General features: G+C 38.0%; 1 protein-coding gene across 2 annotated transcripts in view; it reads left to right on the top strand.

Annotated features, from left to right (window-relative positions):
* STX7 (syntaxin 7) overlaps window positions 1–17,187 on the top strand; it is a 52,575-nt gene that overhangs the window by 1,608 nt on the left and 33,780 nt on the right. For both annotated transcript variants that reach the window (XM_023230574.2, XM_023230575.1), the window contains exon 2: window positions 8,087–8,237. In XM_023230574.2, coding sequence (XP_023086342.1) covers window positions 8,153–8,237 — 85 coding nt within the window. In that variant the 5' untranslated portion in view covers window positions 8,087–8,152. The remainder of the gene's footprint in view (window positions 1–8,086; window positions 8,238–17,187) is intronic.

The following is a 17,187-nucleotide window of genomic DNA, read 5'->3' as shown; positions in this document are numbered from 1 at the left end:
CCACAGTAAGTCTGAGTAAAGTTTGCTGTGATTCCATTTAATTTGCAAGTTTCGTGTGTGAAAGTGTGAAAAAAATAATCCTTGATATTGTGAACTAAAACCAAGTAGTACAAAAGTTCAGTGATGGAAGAGAAATGCCAAAGAATGCAGTTAATGTAGTTCGTGCAGAGGATACTTATGTAGACAGTTCCTTGAGCATTTAGTATGCACCAGGCACTATAGATTACACAGAATGACAAGGTCATCTATCCCCTGTTTATATTCCAGAAGTAGCTCCTATTTGTATTCCAGAGGTGTAGGGATCAGTAATAAACGTTTGTATTCCAGAGGTGTAGGGATCAATAATAAACAGTAACTAATTAGACTATTGAGTATTGTGAAGCAGTGGTGAGTTCTCACTTTCAGATCAGAGTGGTCACAAAGGTTTCTCTAGCATGTGATGAGGCCTTGCTGGGGAGAAGGAGCCAGTCACATGGAGATCATGGGAAGAGCCTTCTAGAAATAGGAAATGGCACCCAGCAAAGGCCCGAGGCAGCAAGGAGCCTGGGACCTTCGGGATCTGAAAGAAGGCACTGGAATTTTATGTTTTAGAAATGGTAATATTTACCCTCATGCTGGGTGTGTGTTCTTAGGAAGTGGGTACATTCATTCATTCTACAAATATTTGTTAAGCACTTATGATGTAGCCAGGCACTGAGAATAGTGCAATCTACAAAACAGACAAAAAAATGCTCACCCCCCCCCCCCCCCCACCCCTCAGAACTTATTTGGGGTAGAAGGTAGAGAGAAGTCCAGTTGTTTATGCTGATGTTAATGATTAAGAAAGCGAAAGTGACCCCTTCTTTGCCCAGAGTAGATTTATAGAGCATGAGATATATGCTAAATGGAAATCTTAAGGATTCTACTGTATATCTGATTTTAACTGGGAGTAGTGTTTGATACTTTAAGATGACATTTTAACGTTCCCTTTGTTCATTCTTTTGTGTTCTTTAGAAGCAGTCTTGAGAAGATGCTCATCTGAGTGTTGCACTTTGATTCTCCCTTCCTGTTTTTCTCTTTATGGTGTTTGTATATCTTCATAGAAAGATGATTATTGCGATTTGGAGATTGGCACTGTGCAATAGGTCTTTCTGTGATAATGGATGTAGTCTGTGAATGAGCTGTCCAAGCTGCTGGCCACTAGGCACACAGCATTTTTGAACGTTTGAAAGGTGTCTAGTATGACCGAGGAACTGAATTTTTCATTTAACTTAATTTTAATTAATTTTAATTTTTTAAAAACAAGAGCTACAATGTAATTTAAGTGATATACAATATAAAACGGTGTAAATTGCCACATCAAAAAATGAAATGTAGAGTAAAAGTGTAGTTTCTTACTGCAGTTACCTTGTTAGCAGCTTATAATAAGTTTTTTTTTTTGCTTTTATTTTAATTGACAGATAATGATTATACATATTTGTGGGGTACATGTGATACCTCAGTAGATGTATACAATGTGTAATGATCAAATCAGGATAATTAGCATATCCATTACCTCAAACATTTAACATCTCTTTGTGTTAAGAGGATTCACAATTCATTCTTCTAGCTATTTGAAAATATGCAATAAATTGTAATTAATTATAGTCACCTTTTAGGGGTATAGAACACTAGACTTCATTCCTCCTACCTAGCTGTATTTTGGTGTTAGTTAACCAACCTTTGGCTATCCCCCCTCCCGCCATCCTTCCCTGCTTCTAGTAACCACTATAATTTAAATTTTAACAGCCCATTTAGTTAGTGGCTACTCTATTAGTGCAGGTCTAGGTAATGAATTATATAATTATTCTTCTGAGCAATGAAATAGGAATTCTGAGTGAGTTTTCAAAAGTATTCAACAAGAGTACTTTAGTACATAGCTGCTCTGGGCTAGGTAATGGAGACTAATGTGGAAAAGCAGACATCTGAATCAGCACCCATTTAGCCTATATGCAGAGATCATAAGCTTTTAATCAATTTGTAGTTACCTATCCTATCTGTCTATGCATGTATTTGTATATATATTTTTTAAAGACAACCATTTGGTTCCTTTCCTTTGTGTGTCTCATTATCAAAAGAGCCAACTGTTGTTGCCTTTTGGATACCACATATTAGAAGAATAATAGAGAAAAGGAGTAAGCTGTTCCTCTGTGTTACCTTGATCAACTCCTGTAGTTATCCCAAGCATGTTCCTTCATCTTAGGAGTGGGAATAGCAAAACTTCATATGGGGCTTGCAGAAAAGTGGTAAATTTGGTTTTTCTTTTTTCTTTCTTTTTTTGAGACTAGTCTTACTCTGTCGCCAGGCTGGAGTGCAGTGGTGTGATCTCGGCTTACTGCAACCTCCGCCTCCTGGGTTCAAGCGATTCTCCTGCCTCAGCCTCCTGAGTAGCTGGTGCTACAGGCGCATGCCACCACACCCAGTTAATTTTTGTATTTTTAGTAGAGACAGGATTTCACCATGTTGGCCAGGATGTTTTCGATCTCTTGACCTTGTGATCTGCCTACCTTGGCCTTCCAAAGTTCTGGGATTACAGGCGTGAGCCACCACGCCCAGCCCAAATTTGATTTTTCTAACTGAGTGAGTTCATCTGCCCTCAATTTTGTTGTACGAGGAAGCAGTATGGTTTAGTGATTAAAAAATGTCGGCTCTATGGTTATTTTCAAATTTTAGCTCCTTTGCTTAAGCAGATTATTTATTCTCATTATGCTTCAATTTCTTCATGTAAAAAAATCACATTAGTAATTATACCCACATCATAGGCTTATAAGAATTAACTGAGAAAATAAATTTAAAAGTCATAAGCACAATGCTTAGGAAATATAAGTCCTAGATGAGTGTTGGCCATTGTTAACTTTGTTTTATTTTACATATCTTTCTATCTTTCGCAAATTGCTTTTCATTCTTCACTCGTGATTCCTGGCTAGATACAGTGGCTCAAAACTGTGATCACAGCACTTTGGGAGGCTGAGACGGGAGGATCGCATGAGCCCAGGAGTTCAAGACCAGCCTGGGCATCAAAGTGAGACCCCCATCTCTATAAAAAACATCAAAAAATTAGTGCGATGTGGTGGCAGGTGCCTGTGGTCCCAGCTACCCGGGATGCTGAGATGGGAGGACTGCCTGTGCCTGCAAGTCAGGGCTTTAGTGTGTCGTGATCACACCACTGCACTCCAGCCTGGGTGCTCTTGTCTCAAAAAACAATGACAACAACAGCAATGCCAAACAAAGAAAAAGTAAAACAAAACTTACGATTCCAGTCAATCTAAGTAGCAGCACTTTGGGTAAATGAAGCCAGTTGCCAATTGTCTCACCAGCAGGAACCTTCTCACATTTAGTAGCTTGAGGAAAGTGATGAAGAAAATTGATTGTGTTTGTGACTAAGTGGTTGATTTTCCAGAGAGGAAAAAAGGTGGCTTTGAAAGAAAACAGTGAGAAGACTTGGACTTCACTGGTGTGAGTTTTAGGGGTAAGGAAAATGCTGTAGAATACTGTCCTTGACTTGATAGAACTGTTTATGGGAGAGAGAGTAGGCCTCAGGTGTGGTTGCATGGTTTTTAGACAGGTGAGTTTCTGATGATCTTGTGCTGATGTTGGTCCTGCAGCCGCAAGAACAGATCATAACTTTCCTCTGTGTAGGGTGGAAAAGCAATTGTCTCTGGATGTGCATTATCTCATTTTGATCCTGGCAATGGGCCCAAATGCTGCGTGTCTTGCCCAAAGTAGAGGTTTCTTGTTGCTACTTCCATTGTGTGCTGCACAGGAAGTGGCTGAGTTCTTGTAGCTTCACAGACATGTAGACACGAGAGAAAGCCAAGGGTATGAACTGGATACATGGATGTGCAACTCATTCAGGTATAGATTAAAATGGAACCATGTGTATGGAGGAGCGTCCCCAGAGAGTACAGGAATAACAAACTGAACAATTTTTCACTCAATGTGTTTGTTTTGGCTTGTAAGCCAGTTTTTCCAGAGCTCTACTTGATAGAGGGAAAGGAGAAAGGAAGATGTCATTGAACTAAGAGAAAATTGTCTTTATCCATACCTTGGAATATTGTTTGGCGATAACAAGGAATGAAGTACTGATATATGATACAGCACAGATGGACCTTGGAAGCATACTAAGACAGAGAAGCTAGTCTGGAAGAATACATTGTGTGATTCCATTCCTATGAAATGTCCCGAATAGGCAAACCTATAAAGATACAAAAGTAGATTAGGAGTTGCCTTTGGCCAGTGAGGTTGGGGAGAAGTGGAGAGTGATTGCTAATGATTACAAACTTTCCTTTTAGAGTAATAGAAATGTTCTAAAAGTAGTGATTGTACAATGTTGCGAGCATATGGAAAACCATTGGATTGTGTTCTTCAAGTAGGTGTATTGTATTGCCATATCTCAATAAAACCATTTTATTTATATAAATTTAAGGGGTGCACATGCGGTTTTGTTACATGGATATATTGCATAGCGGTGAATTCTGGACTTTTAGTGTAACCACCTGAATAATGTACATTGTACCCATTAAGTAATTTCTCATCCCTCACCCTCCCATCCTTTTGAGTCTCCGGTGTCTTATTATTCCACACTCTGTCCATGTGTACACATTATTTAGCTTCCGCTGACAAGTGAGAACATGCAGCGTTTGACTTTTTTCTGAGTCATTTCATTTAAGATAATGGCCTCCAGTTCCATCTGTGTTGCTGCAAAAGACATAACTTCAGTCTTTTTTAAGGCTGAATAGTATTCCGTTGCGTTTATATACACTACATTTTCTTTATCCTTTCAAGAATGTTAATAGACACCTGATGGACACTTAGGTTGGTTCCAAATCTTTGCTATTGTGAATAATGCTACAATAGGCATACAAGTGTAGATATCTTTTTGGTATAATTTTTTTGTTTTCTTTTGGGTAGATACCCACTAATGAGGTTACTGAATCAACTATTAGTTCTATTTTTAGTTCTTTGATGACTTGCCATGCTGTTTTCTATAGAGGTTGTACTACTTTACACTCTCACCAACAATGTGTTCCTTTTTCTCTGCATCCTTACCAACATCTGTACTTGTTTGACTTTTTTTTCTTTTTTCTTTTTTTTCTGCTCAAGATGTGTTTGTGGATGACTTAATAGCCATTCTGACTGTTGTGAGATGATGTCTCATTGTGGTTTTAATTTGCATTTATCTGATGCTTATTGATGTTAAGCGTTTTTCATATGCTTCTTGGCCATTTGTATGTCTTCTTTTGAAAAATGTCTATTCATGGCTTTGGCCCCTTTTTAATGGGGTTATTTGTGGGGTTTTTTTTTTTTTTTTTTTAAGTTGAGTGTCTTGTAAATTCTGGATATTAATCTCATTGGATGTATAGTTTGCAGATATTTTTCTCCCATTCTGCAGGTTGTCTGTTCATTCTGTTTATTATTTATTTTTGCTGTGCAGAAGCTTTTTAGTTTAATTAAATCTCATTTGTCTATTTTTTGTTTTGTTGCCTGTGCTTTTGAGGTCTTAGTCATAAATTCTTTGCCTAAACCAATGTCCAGAAGAGTTTTCTCTAGATTTTCTTTTAGTATTTTAATCGTTTTAGGTATTACTTTTAAGCCTTTAATCCATCTTGAGTTGATTTTTTTTTTATATAATGACAGATAAGGGTCCAGTTTCACTCTTCCGCATGTGGTGATCCAATTTTCCCAGCACCATGTATTGAAAAGGGTGTCCTTTCCTCAGTGTATGTTTTTGTCAACTTTGCCAAAAGGATCAATTGACTGTAGATGTGTGACTTGACTTCTGACTTCTCTATTCCATTCCATTGTTCTATGTGTCTGCTTTTATATGAATATCGTGCTGTTTTAGTTACTATACCCTTTTAGTATAATTTGAAGTCAGGTAATGTGATGCCTCCAGCTTTGTTCTTTTTGCTTAAAATTGTTTTGGCTATTCAAAACCTGTATTTGTTTTTTAAGTGACTTGGAGATGCTTTTAAAATTGCATGGTTTCAAGGATGTCCCGGATGGTGTTGGTGTCAATGAATCCCCATGTCTGCTCTTGTTCTGCCTGGGCCCAAGTCCAAGGCTACCTGGAAGGAAGTTTATTCCTGTCTCCCCACTGTAGTGGTCCAGCTCTCTGACTTTAGGTTTGAATTTATCCTTTTATGAAATTGCTTTTGGATCTACCTCTAGGATTTGGTGCCACCCAAAGAGCGCAGAATAGATCAACTGTACCTGACAGGGAAATTGGAGAATATCTAAAAGCAGCCAGGGCTCTCAGGGTGGCCAGACACATTCAAAGTGCACCAGAGTTCCGGGCATGGAACCAGTACTGTTCTAATGGTCTCAACAGTACAGCTGTTGTGCTTCCTGCCAACACTCCCTTAGAGCGAAGACACATTTCACTGTGGCTTCTTCTCTCCCAGAAATCTTCTGTGGCCTTAGTTCTATGTGGTAGCAAGCATGGATAGCCTTGGCATCAGAACCCTGGGACTGAATCCCACCTCCACCTGTGGGTGGGTTGGGTTGCCATTACTTAATCATAATAAGCCTGCTGTTTGCTCATCACTAAAACAAGAATAATACCACTTAATTTAAGGAGGAGGTTGTGAAAATTAGTCTATGTGAAATACTTTTCATGTCGCAAATGTGTGAGAAATGTTAGGCTATTCTTCTCTTTCCCTTTCTGTTGTTTCCCCTTGTCCCGGCCGTGAATCATCTGATCCAGGGTTGACCAGGAACCTTCCCTTCCTTTAGTAAATACTATACTGTGTGTGGCCTTTCCATGTGCTCTGGGTCTCTCTACCCCAGCCTTCGTGTCCTTGCCTTTGTTGTTCTGCATACTGGTCATAACCAAGCATCCAGATCTTATGTTTCTGTTTCATAAATTCTTTCTAGACGAGGGTGATGGTCATGTTTTCTTTTTGTAGCCCCTCTCATTTTAGCCTAGCACGTGATCTTTTATGGATTTGTGGGTTTTTTTGTTGGTTTGCATTATTAACTGTATCCTTCCTCCTAAATGACAAACTTGATTTAAGCAGATACTGTGTCAGTGTGTTTGTTTGTTTTGTTTTGTTTTGTTTGCACCTCCCAAGTGCTTAGTTTAATGCTGGGCATATAGCAGGCTCTTTGTAGAGAGCTGGCTTACAAATTGACCACCAACTTTGCGGTATTCCAGTGCATATTCATGGAAAAGATGGAGTGGCAGTAGTTGAAATTCTTTGCTGTGCACAGTTCAGTATGCAGGGACATTCCTTTTCAACCTTCTTTCCAAACCCTGATTGGAGTGGTGTGGATTGAAGAGGTAGAGAATGTCATCTCACCTGCCTCCAGTGGCAATATCTCAGTGTCTCTTCCATTCTGAGATGCTGGCTGCTGAAAGGGGAGAGTCATTCATTCTCCTTCCTCTGTCAGGAAGGTTTGATAAACATTTTATATGACATTTGCTTCTCAGTAGTTGGCTCTGCTATTTCAAATTTAACCTTTTCCATTAAAATTAGAGCCCTATTAACCATACATTCCTGAGCAAGTCCTGTGTGTTTGTTAAATTAGATATTGAGGTTGGTGCAAAAGTAATCGCCATTTTTACCGTTACTTTTAATGGCAAAAACCACGATTAAAAGTAATGGTAAAAACCGCGATTACTTTTGCACCAACCTAATACAGTGAAATTTCTGGGGATAGGCTGGAGTCTGTGTTCCATTTAATCAATATTTAAATGCCTGTGTGTGCTAAGAGTTGTTTTTAATATTGGAGAAAGATAAATAGCATGTGGGCCCTGCCTTATAATTGTTTGGGGTTTAGTTAAGGAAAAAATATGTCAACAACTAAAATTATATACAGGAAAGGGATTTAGTAATTTTTCTTTAAGAGATCAAAGACGTTTTCAAAGGGAATATGCAATTTAAACCTTATTTTAATTGTTTGATGTGTTTAACATGACTCTGTCCTTTGAAGTCCAGTTTTTTTAATAGACATGAGAGTTTTGCTATTTGATATGTCACTTTGCCAGATTTCAACAGTTTGTTAATTTGGAAAATGTAAGCCAGTAACTTAAAAAATATAATTGTGTGCCTTTTATATTATTTAGGTGACTGCTTAGAAAACTGCACAGCCTACCAACATCTGATGAAATTAGCGAATAAGCACATCAGCCATGTCTTACACTCCAGGAGTTGGTGGTGACCCCGCCCAACTGGCCCAGAGGATCTCTTCCAACATCCAGAAGATCACGCAATGTTGTGAGTTGAGTTTTAAATGGACTTCACTGTTTGTATCCACTCTTAACTGAACTTGGTAGAGGTTCATAAAAGCACAACTCTGAGAGAGGGAGGAACATTCCTCTAACAACAGGTTTTAAAGGGCTCACACTCTTTAGAATGAATGCAAGAGAATTATATTTGAGATAACACTTACTGCATTTTTCCATAGGAAGTCAGGGCCAGGCACATAATACATTATTTCATTAAATAAAATAAAGATTTAAAAGGATAATGGATTCTTATATCTGCTTTAAAGCTATCTGGTTCTAGATGAGATGATGAGACCTGATGACTCAGTCTCATAGGTTTGGAACCAGGTAGCACTACCAAGGGCTTAAGGAACATAAAGCTTATTAAAAGTAAAATCTAACTGGATATGGGTTAGGTTAATCTTAGGACAGGCAGGTATGTGGTACCTTATTAAGGAGCAAGAAGACCTAAGGAGGGAAGTTTTAGTCTATTGAGGAAGATATTATAGAAAATCAGACCTGCATTCCACACAAACTACTCTTTGCTATACTTGTCAGAGATAGAATACCAGTAGACTGATGCAGTGTGATACTTCATTCAGAACTGCTCATCGTCAGGATATGTATTAAAAAAAATCATTATAGCAGATTGGAGCAGGTAAGTTTTTTTTTTTTTTTTTAAACTTTGTTTTTTGTTTCTAAATTATGGCTAATCAGGTGCATCTAGTCATCTTGCTCTCAGTGTTTGGCCCTCGGGGCATTACCTGAACTCTTTCATCCTTCAGAGTATGTTAATACAGTTTTATTCTTCAGCCTACTTCCTTACAAGGCTATTCTTTTTTACAGAATGTTAACACATGGCAGAAATAATGTTTTCAAATGACCATACTGTGTTTCTTTACCTAATCATTAACTCCCCAACAGCTGTTCCTCTACCTGAATGATTTAAATGAGATGCCAGTGTGTTTTAGGAGCAAAGAGAATAAAACTAGACTCTAAAAAGGTGCTGCTGTGTACAATGGTATAAAATAACCCTTATTCTGATTTGGGAGATTTCTGGGTTTTTTACCTATTCCTGGAAGAACAAGAAAGTGCACAGTGCCAGGCACCGTGTTGTCCACAGCAGGGAATATAGGAACGGTACACTGAGAACTGCGGCAGTTTGTCACAGGCCACCAGCATTGGCTCTGCTTTGCTCCTCTGGCATCAGATCTGTTCTGATGGTGGCCACAGAAGAGCCTCTTTTCTTATCTTTTCTTTTCTTTCTTTCTTTTTTTAATGGCTCCCTTGCTGCTGATTAGAAATAACACTGATCTGCCCCAAGTGTATCTGGCTACCTGTGCAAAAATTAAGGAAGTTTATAATTCTAATTACATATGTGGAAAATTAGGACCTTTATGCAAGAAAGGAGGCCAAGAGGCCTTCCTCCAAAGACTAGAATAAGCATCCTGTGTTGGGAAAGCTAAACAGTGTCAGGAATTGAGGATGAGGAATGACTGTCCTGTACTGAGATTGCAGTAGTTAGTATGAAAGATACATGGATTGAAGATTGTGTGTGAACATGAACTGGAAGGAGAAAAGCGTTGACTTAAATCAGGCCATGTTCCCTAAGAAAGAGATCAGTTGATTCAGTGGATGAGAAGTGACAAACTGGGCCAGAGTTGAATATTTTTGGCACAGTTAGTAGCTAAGTGTGTGAGTACATTCGGGGCACTCTTGGAGCATGTGAAGGGCTGGCGATGATACTCCACAGTCTATGTGAAGAGCTGTTAAGACTGGGACTGTTCATGCAGGTGAAGGTACAGTTACCATCTCCAGATATTTGAATCACTGTCATGTGTGAAACAGAAGCCATATGTTCTGCATGAACGTAGGAGCCTCCACAAGTGTACAAAAGCTACAGGTAGTCAGATTTCAACTTGAGAAGGGGGAAGCGCTTTTGAATAATCCAAGTTGTTAAGGGAGAATTGCCTCCCTCAGGAGGAATGAGATTCCTTATCAGTGACCAGAAAAAGGATGGTCAGGTATTTCTCAGATTTGTTAATAAGAATTTTAAACATAGGAATAATGGTTCAGACTAAGAGGGTTTTAATTTTGATATTGTGTTGGGATTCATTCCACAAATAATTTTGGGGGCACATAGTACTTGCTAGATACTGTTCCAAACTATAGGAATGTAGCAGTAAACAATCTGTAAGGTCCTATTCTCATTGTAGTTTACAGTGTAGTAAGGAGAAATAATGAGCAACTTAATTTTCTGTAAAGAAAGTACAGTGAAAGTGAGGTGAGAGCAAGTGACCGGGGAAGCTGCCTTTACTTTAGATGGTCTTTGAGGATGAAGAGGGACTGGTAGTGAGAAGATTCAGAGAAAGGGCATTTCAGACCGAAGGAATAACTAGTATTAAAAATTCAAAAGCAGACCTGGGCTTGAAATACTCAGAAAATAAGGAAAAGGGAAAAAGCCTACGTGGCTGAAGCACAGCATCTGGGGAAAGAGTGCCAGGAGATGAAACCAGAGGAGTCTGGTAGGTCAGCTGGGGCCTTGCAGGTCATTCAGGGAGTTTAGATTTCATTTTACGAGGCAGTGGAAATCACTGGAGGCATTTAAGCAGGGGAGAAACATAATCAGATCTACATTGTGAAAAAATTACTTTGGCTGCTGCTTAGAAAATAGACATTGGGGGAATAGCAGGGAGGTATGCTGGTCATCACAGAGGTCTGGGGAGAGAGATGCTGGCTTGCACCAGGGTGATGGCAGTGGGGATGCAGAGAAGCAATGAGTGTATTTTGGAGGTAGAGCCAGCGGGACTTGCTGATGCATGTGGGTAGGGATGGTAAAGAAAGCAAGGAGTTAAAGATGACTCCATAGTTTTTGCATTGAGCAACCAACTAGTTGGTGGCAAATGTGTACTGAGATGGGAGGGACTATAGTTCAGGACAAGTAGGGGAGAGTTTTGTTTTGACTAAGTATATTTTGAGATATCATTTAGATATCTAAGTGGAGATATCAAGCATCTACTTTAGATACAGGAATTTGGAAGTCAGAGTGTCGTCACAGTATAAATGGTATTTAACACCATGAGTGTAAAGTAATCATGTAAGAGTGAGTAAAGAGAAGAGGCCTGGAACATCAAAAAATGTTGAAATCAGGAAAGTAGCATGAAGACTCTAAGGAGTGACCTGTGAGGTAAGATAAAAATCAAGATGTGGTAGATTTCTAGAAATTAAACAAAGAATGTTTCAAGAATGAGTGGGGCATTATCTGTCTCTAATGCCGCTGAGAGACTAAGGTACAAGCAGATAATTGGATTTGGTAAACTGGTGACTTTGAAAATAATGTTCTCATAGCCATATTGCAAGTGTAGATGGAGGAAGGGAAGGAGAAGCACCCACTGTTTCCATTTTATAGAGACTTTCCAGATTTCCTCTTCACCTCTGCTTATGTAATTGATCATGTGGCTACACCTAGCTGCCAGAGAGGCTGAAAACATCTTAGCAGGATTTCAGTGTGCTCACTAAAATTGGGGATTATTCTATTTGAGAAAGAAGGGTGAGAGAATCAATATTTAGTAGGCAACTAGCAGACTCTGCCATGAAAGTAGGAAGAGGATCAAAGAAAGGGTTCCGTTTTACACTGCAACAGAGAAATTCTCGTAAGAGTATAATTGCAAAGGAAATGTTTTGAAAGTGAGAGGGCATGGGAATGGACCACTAGAAAGTGGTTCACATTTCATCCACTGTATAGAGGCGAGGCTACGTGTAGAACAGATGGAAACGTGGTGGGCAAACATAGATTTCCTGTTTGAGTGGTCTGTTCTTAAATGAAATGGGAAACAAGGTCATCAGATAGAGAATGGGAGGGAAAGAAGGGGGTTTAGCACATGTGTTGAGTATACATTTAAGATTTAGGGTAACGAATTTAGTGAAACCAGTCATCACTGTACTTTTTCTAATTTTGAGATTCAATGTCTAAATGAAGGGGAGTTTAGATTAGATAAAATATTGTTAAAAATCTAACTACTGTCAAGAATGTGTACTGATAAGGGCTATGCAGAAATCACGTGGAAGTGAAAGGCAGAAGTGTGAAATTTCAGTTCACTTTTTTCCCCATTTGGTAATGCTAATAATACTGGGTGCGACTGAATAAAATGATACTTTGCACTGCATTTAGGTTCTCTTCACACTACATTTGCAACTTTTGAAATTGTGTCAGTACAATTATCTGATATTACAAAAGAAAACTAAAGAGAAGATGCTGTAAGTAACCTGTAATTAGAATATGAGCAGCATCTGTCAAACTAAAGCTAAAGTCTTCTTGAATGTTGTGGTGGGAAAGTTTATTTTCACATTAGTTTTGATGAAATAAATAAACACTTATAAAATATTAAGTTATATGGTTTAGTTTATACCAAAAAAAAGAAAATGGCAGTCAAAAATATTTTAAACCATTTTCTGTTAAAGATCATCTGTAGTTTTTTGAATCTGTTTCACTAGTAAAGCATTTAAACCATATTATAATGATAGAGTTTATATTAAGCATAAAATATTTGAATATTGTAAATGCTTACATGTAAAATAGATTAGAAATGTAATTGTATTAAAATAATAAAACTGTTAAATAGTTATAACAAGCTATGACTTTATTACAGGTTCTGTAGACAGTTTAAAATGATTAAGAAAATATTTTTGTCCTATGAGAGAAAGTGTTGACTCCATAACAGCCAGCAAGGCCCTCGTGCCACACATGCTCCGTCTTTTGCCCATGGCATAGACAGTATTCTCTGTTGCTGGCCTAGCATGCCATCCAGTCTTTTTCAACCCGAGGCTCCAGGCAACCATTCCAAGTAGACTGGAGTTGGCAGGCAAACAAAACTGTTTGTTTAGGTCTTCACAGGTCTAGAAGATCATCATGCCTCTTAGAAATGCTTAGATTTAGTTTTCAAACTTTGGATTGAGATGTTCAAAAGTGACATTTTTATTAGCAACATCTATGTCCATTTACCTTCTATCATTTCTCCATATTTTCTATCAGACATACTCCTAGCTGTGATGTATAGTATAAGGATAAGCAAGCCTTTGTGGGTTTACCTATATGATAGGCTCGGTCGTCATATAGGTATAAGGTACCTATCATAAAGGTAAACCCAGAGTAGGCATTTTCACAGGGGCCATTCATCCTTCCCCAAACACGAACAATGTAGAAAAATATCTTGAGAACACACAGAGAAACTCAGGTTTTAAAAAGCAGCAGAATCAATATATCAAAATACATCACATAAGTAAACACGGGCTTGTTTTTTCAGACTTTTAAAAAATGGAAGTATAATGTATACATTGAGTACTAGACAAATTATTTGTGTATAGCTCAATGAATTCTCCATCATACAAGAAATAGGACATTACTTAGCCCCCTAAAACCCTTATTGTGCTTACACCCCTCCATGCCCTTCAGAGATAACCAGTGTCCTGACTGTTAGCATCATTGACTAATTTTCCTTTTCTTAGTCTAATAGAATGAATAATCAAGTAGAATTATTTTTTGTTGGGCTTCTTTCATTGTGTTTGTGGAATTCATCCATGTAGCTGCAGGTCATTTGTTTTCATTCCTGTATAGTATTCCACATTTAAACATACCACACTTTATTTATTCTTTCTACTGTTTGTAGTGTTTCCATTTTTTAATTTTGTTTTTATTTTTTGCTAGGATGAACAGTGCTTCCCTGAACATTGTTATATGTTCTTTTGGTGCATGTATGTGCAGGAATTGGGTTACTGGCTGATAGGATATGTGTATGTTCAGCTTTTGTGGATAACAGCTAAGCAGTGTCCTGAAGTGGTTGTACCAGACATGAGTACAGCCAGTGTATCAGAGATTTTGCTGCTCAAAGTCCTTGCCAACATTTGATGTTTACAGCTTTTTATTCATTTTAGTCATAGGTTTCTCGTGATTTGCTTTTGCGATTCTCTGATTAGAATCAGAGTTTTTAGAATGTAGCTGAGTTAAAGAAATCAGTGAGATAATAGGAAACGTTTCTAATCAGGCAAGCTGTATGTGATTGCATGTACATTTCCTGAAATCATACAAATAGCAGTGTAAGCAGTGTAAGACCTTGAGTAAGCTCTGGAGCCTTCCAGGACATGGTTTTCTCATGTGTATTTTCTGTGGGCTAGATTATGGTCTCTTCAAACTTTAACAGGCAATAATTGTAACCAAAATTTTTTAAGAGTCCTGAAACTCTTCTAATAGGTACAAAATTATTCTGTGTTGTTAAGAGGCCAATTGCCATATCTGAATCTATAATTCATGCTCATAAAAACCCATAATAGAAGAGGCCATCACACTCAAGACTAGCTAGAGTTCCACCAAGGCTTATGTATTATTTTTAAGTGTTAGGAGATGGTAAAGTTGGAGCACAGAGGTTTGAATCCTGTCAGAATTAATTTTGTATTGAAGGATATTGGTGAATAGAAATGAGAATAGCTGACTGTGAAACATAGTCCTTGAGATAAAAATTTCCCTAACCCCTAAATAACATGGTAAGCCTTTCCACTTGTGCTAATGTGAATTCTTGCATATGAGTATTTCTTTTTAAAATAATAACCTGAAAGAGGAGGATGTAGTGTGACTAAAGTTGGAAAGTGATTAAAACAGATATATTGGATACATAAAATCTACTCATCCGAGTGTATGAGTATAGAAGTTTCTGCTAAAATATGCGTCATGTATCACATGGGCTTGTGTATGTGTGTTTTTTCCAGAAAATTTGGAAAGACAGAACCTTCTAGGGGCACATAAAGTATGAACATAAGCTTATAAGTGCTAAGAGAAGGTGACTGAAAAATATTTTTGTTGAATCTTCACTTGTTTCATTTTTAATCATCTCTCTCCTACAGATTACAGACTTCAGTTTCAAATCGAAACAGATGCTGTTGGTTTCTCTGTGTCGTAATTAGCTTCCCATGCTACGAGTGTATGTTTCAAAATTGTTTATTAAGAATTGGTGCATGGCTCCTGGCCCCATAAGGTTCTTATGACTTTGAGATGAAATTAAAACTATATAAAAGTGTGAGCCCTTTTGTTACTTTTGAGAATGATCACAGTTCTTTTAATTAGTTAGGGTCTGGTGAAGGGGACACTTGTTTTTGCATTTTAACACATGACTGCACAAAAGGGAAGCTAATATTATCAGCTTTTTTTTTTTTTTTGGTGCCAGGGAAAATATTTTTTTAAAAAAGGAGCTCCAGTCCTGAGAAATTAATAAATTTATTGGAACCGTATATTTACTCAGGAATTAAGAATGTTTCCTTTTTTTCGGGGTAGTCTGTTGGTGGGATGGAAAGGCAGTTTATTTGAGGAAAAAGAGTTGAAAAATTGTCCCTTCCCCCTTCCTAAAATGCTGTTTGAGGTATTTATGTCTAAGATCGCACATCTGAAAATATGTGGTGGGTGGTTTTTTTTCCCCGCCTTGGAGGAGAAAAACTTCAGTAGTTTTTATTTCATTGTGATTTTCTTCATGCCTAACATGCTGACATAAAGCAGAGATAGATGTGAAGGTTAATATCTTATCCAAGGAAATTTTAACAGTATGACAACTTTTCTTCTCTTCAGTGACTTTTCCTATATGACTGAACATGGTGTTTATGGCCAGATATGAGTGAATTCTTTGTTTTATGAACTAAATCTTTAAGATGTGGCTCCAGGATGCTTCAGGGAGCTTTATCCCTCACTCTCCTGTCTGTGAACTGTACACATGCTTCTGCCCTGAACATGAACTTTCTTACCCTTGGTTCCAACCCCAAACCATAGTAGTGGATGTCTTCATTCCCCGTATTCAATATAAGTGTAAATCTTAGTGGTTCTGCTGGTCAAATCTGTGTCTCTCCATCTCTGCCATTATCACATATGCCCAAGCTGCTGCTATTTCTTTGAATGTCTGCAGTCTCCACATTGTTCTCCTCACTTCCATTCCCACCTATTTCAGTCTTCTCCAAATAGTTGCCAAGGTAAACTTTTAAAACTATAAATCAAATCATGTCATCCTATAGCTTGAAAGGCAACAGTTACTTCTGTGGCTTTTATAATCAGATATAAATCCCCACCATGCCCCACAATATCCCCAAGATCTGATCCCTGCCCCCACTTGTCAACTACCACTCTGTCCCATGGTGCTGCTCTGCTGCTCCACATTCCACCAGGTAGATCTTCTTTCTGCTTAGTGAACAGTCAGCTCATCCTCTCCTCAGGGCCTTTGCACTTGCTCTTCTTCTGCTTCAGACATCTTCCCAGTTCTGCGTGTAACTGGTTCCTTTCTGGCATTCAGGTCTCAGGGCCCAAAGCTCACTTCCTTAGCAATGTCTTCCTTGCCTTATCGTTTTGCTTCCTCCAGTCATTCTTTTTCTCATTAACCTGTTTTGTTTTTATAATGCCTTTTATCAGTAAATTAAAGTACTGTTAGTGTTTACTTATTTTTTGACTTTCCTGCTAAAATCTTGGCCCCCAGAGATAAAGAACTTAATATATCTTGGCTACAAAAGTATTTACACATAATTTTATTCTTTCATTTTTTTAATGAAATTGAGATCACACTATACAGGTTTTTTGGTGCTTACTTTTTTTTCTCTTCTTATTGGTTGCTTACTTTTTTATGTGGTTATGCCATGCGTCATTTAATTAATTCGCCATTAACAGACATTTTGTCCTAGGTGTATATGTTTAAAAACCTGAGAACTTAACCATTTGTGTTGCCGCCACAAATGACTCCTCTGAGTTCTCTGTAGATAAAGTGTCATGGTGACCATGTGATAAAAATCCCCATATGTCTGTTTTGATACTACATTTGTTTAAGAATTTCTATAATAATTATTAGTTTTCTTCCAACATAATCTATGCTCAGTAATTGTGTGACAGGGTAGCTTCTCTTTGATTACACATATTCGTTAGTTGTGTAGTGGCTACTCGA

Source organism: Piliocolobus tephrosceles, chromosome 5 (assembly GCF_002776525.5).
Source record: "Piliocolobus tephrosceles isolate RC106 chromosome 5, ASM277652v3, whole genome shotgun sequence".
Lineage (NCBI taxonomy): Eukaryota > Metazoa > Chordata > Mammalia > Primates > Cercopithecidae > Piliocolobus > Piliocolobus tephrosceles.
This window is presented reverse-complemented; position numbering and strand designations above follow the sequence as displayed.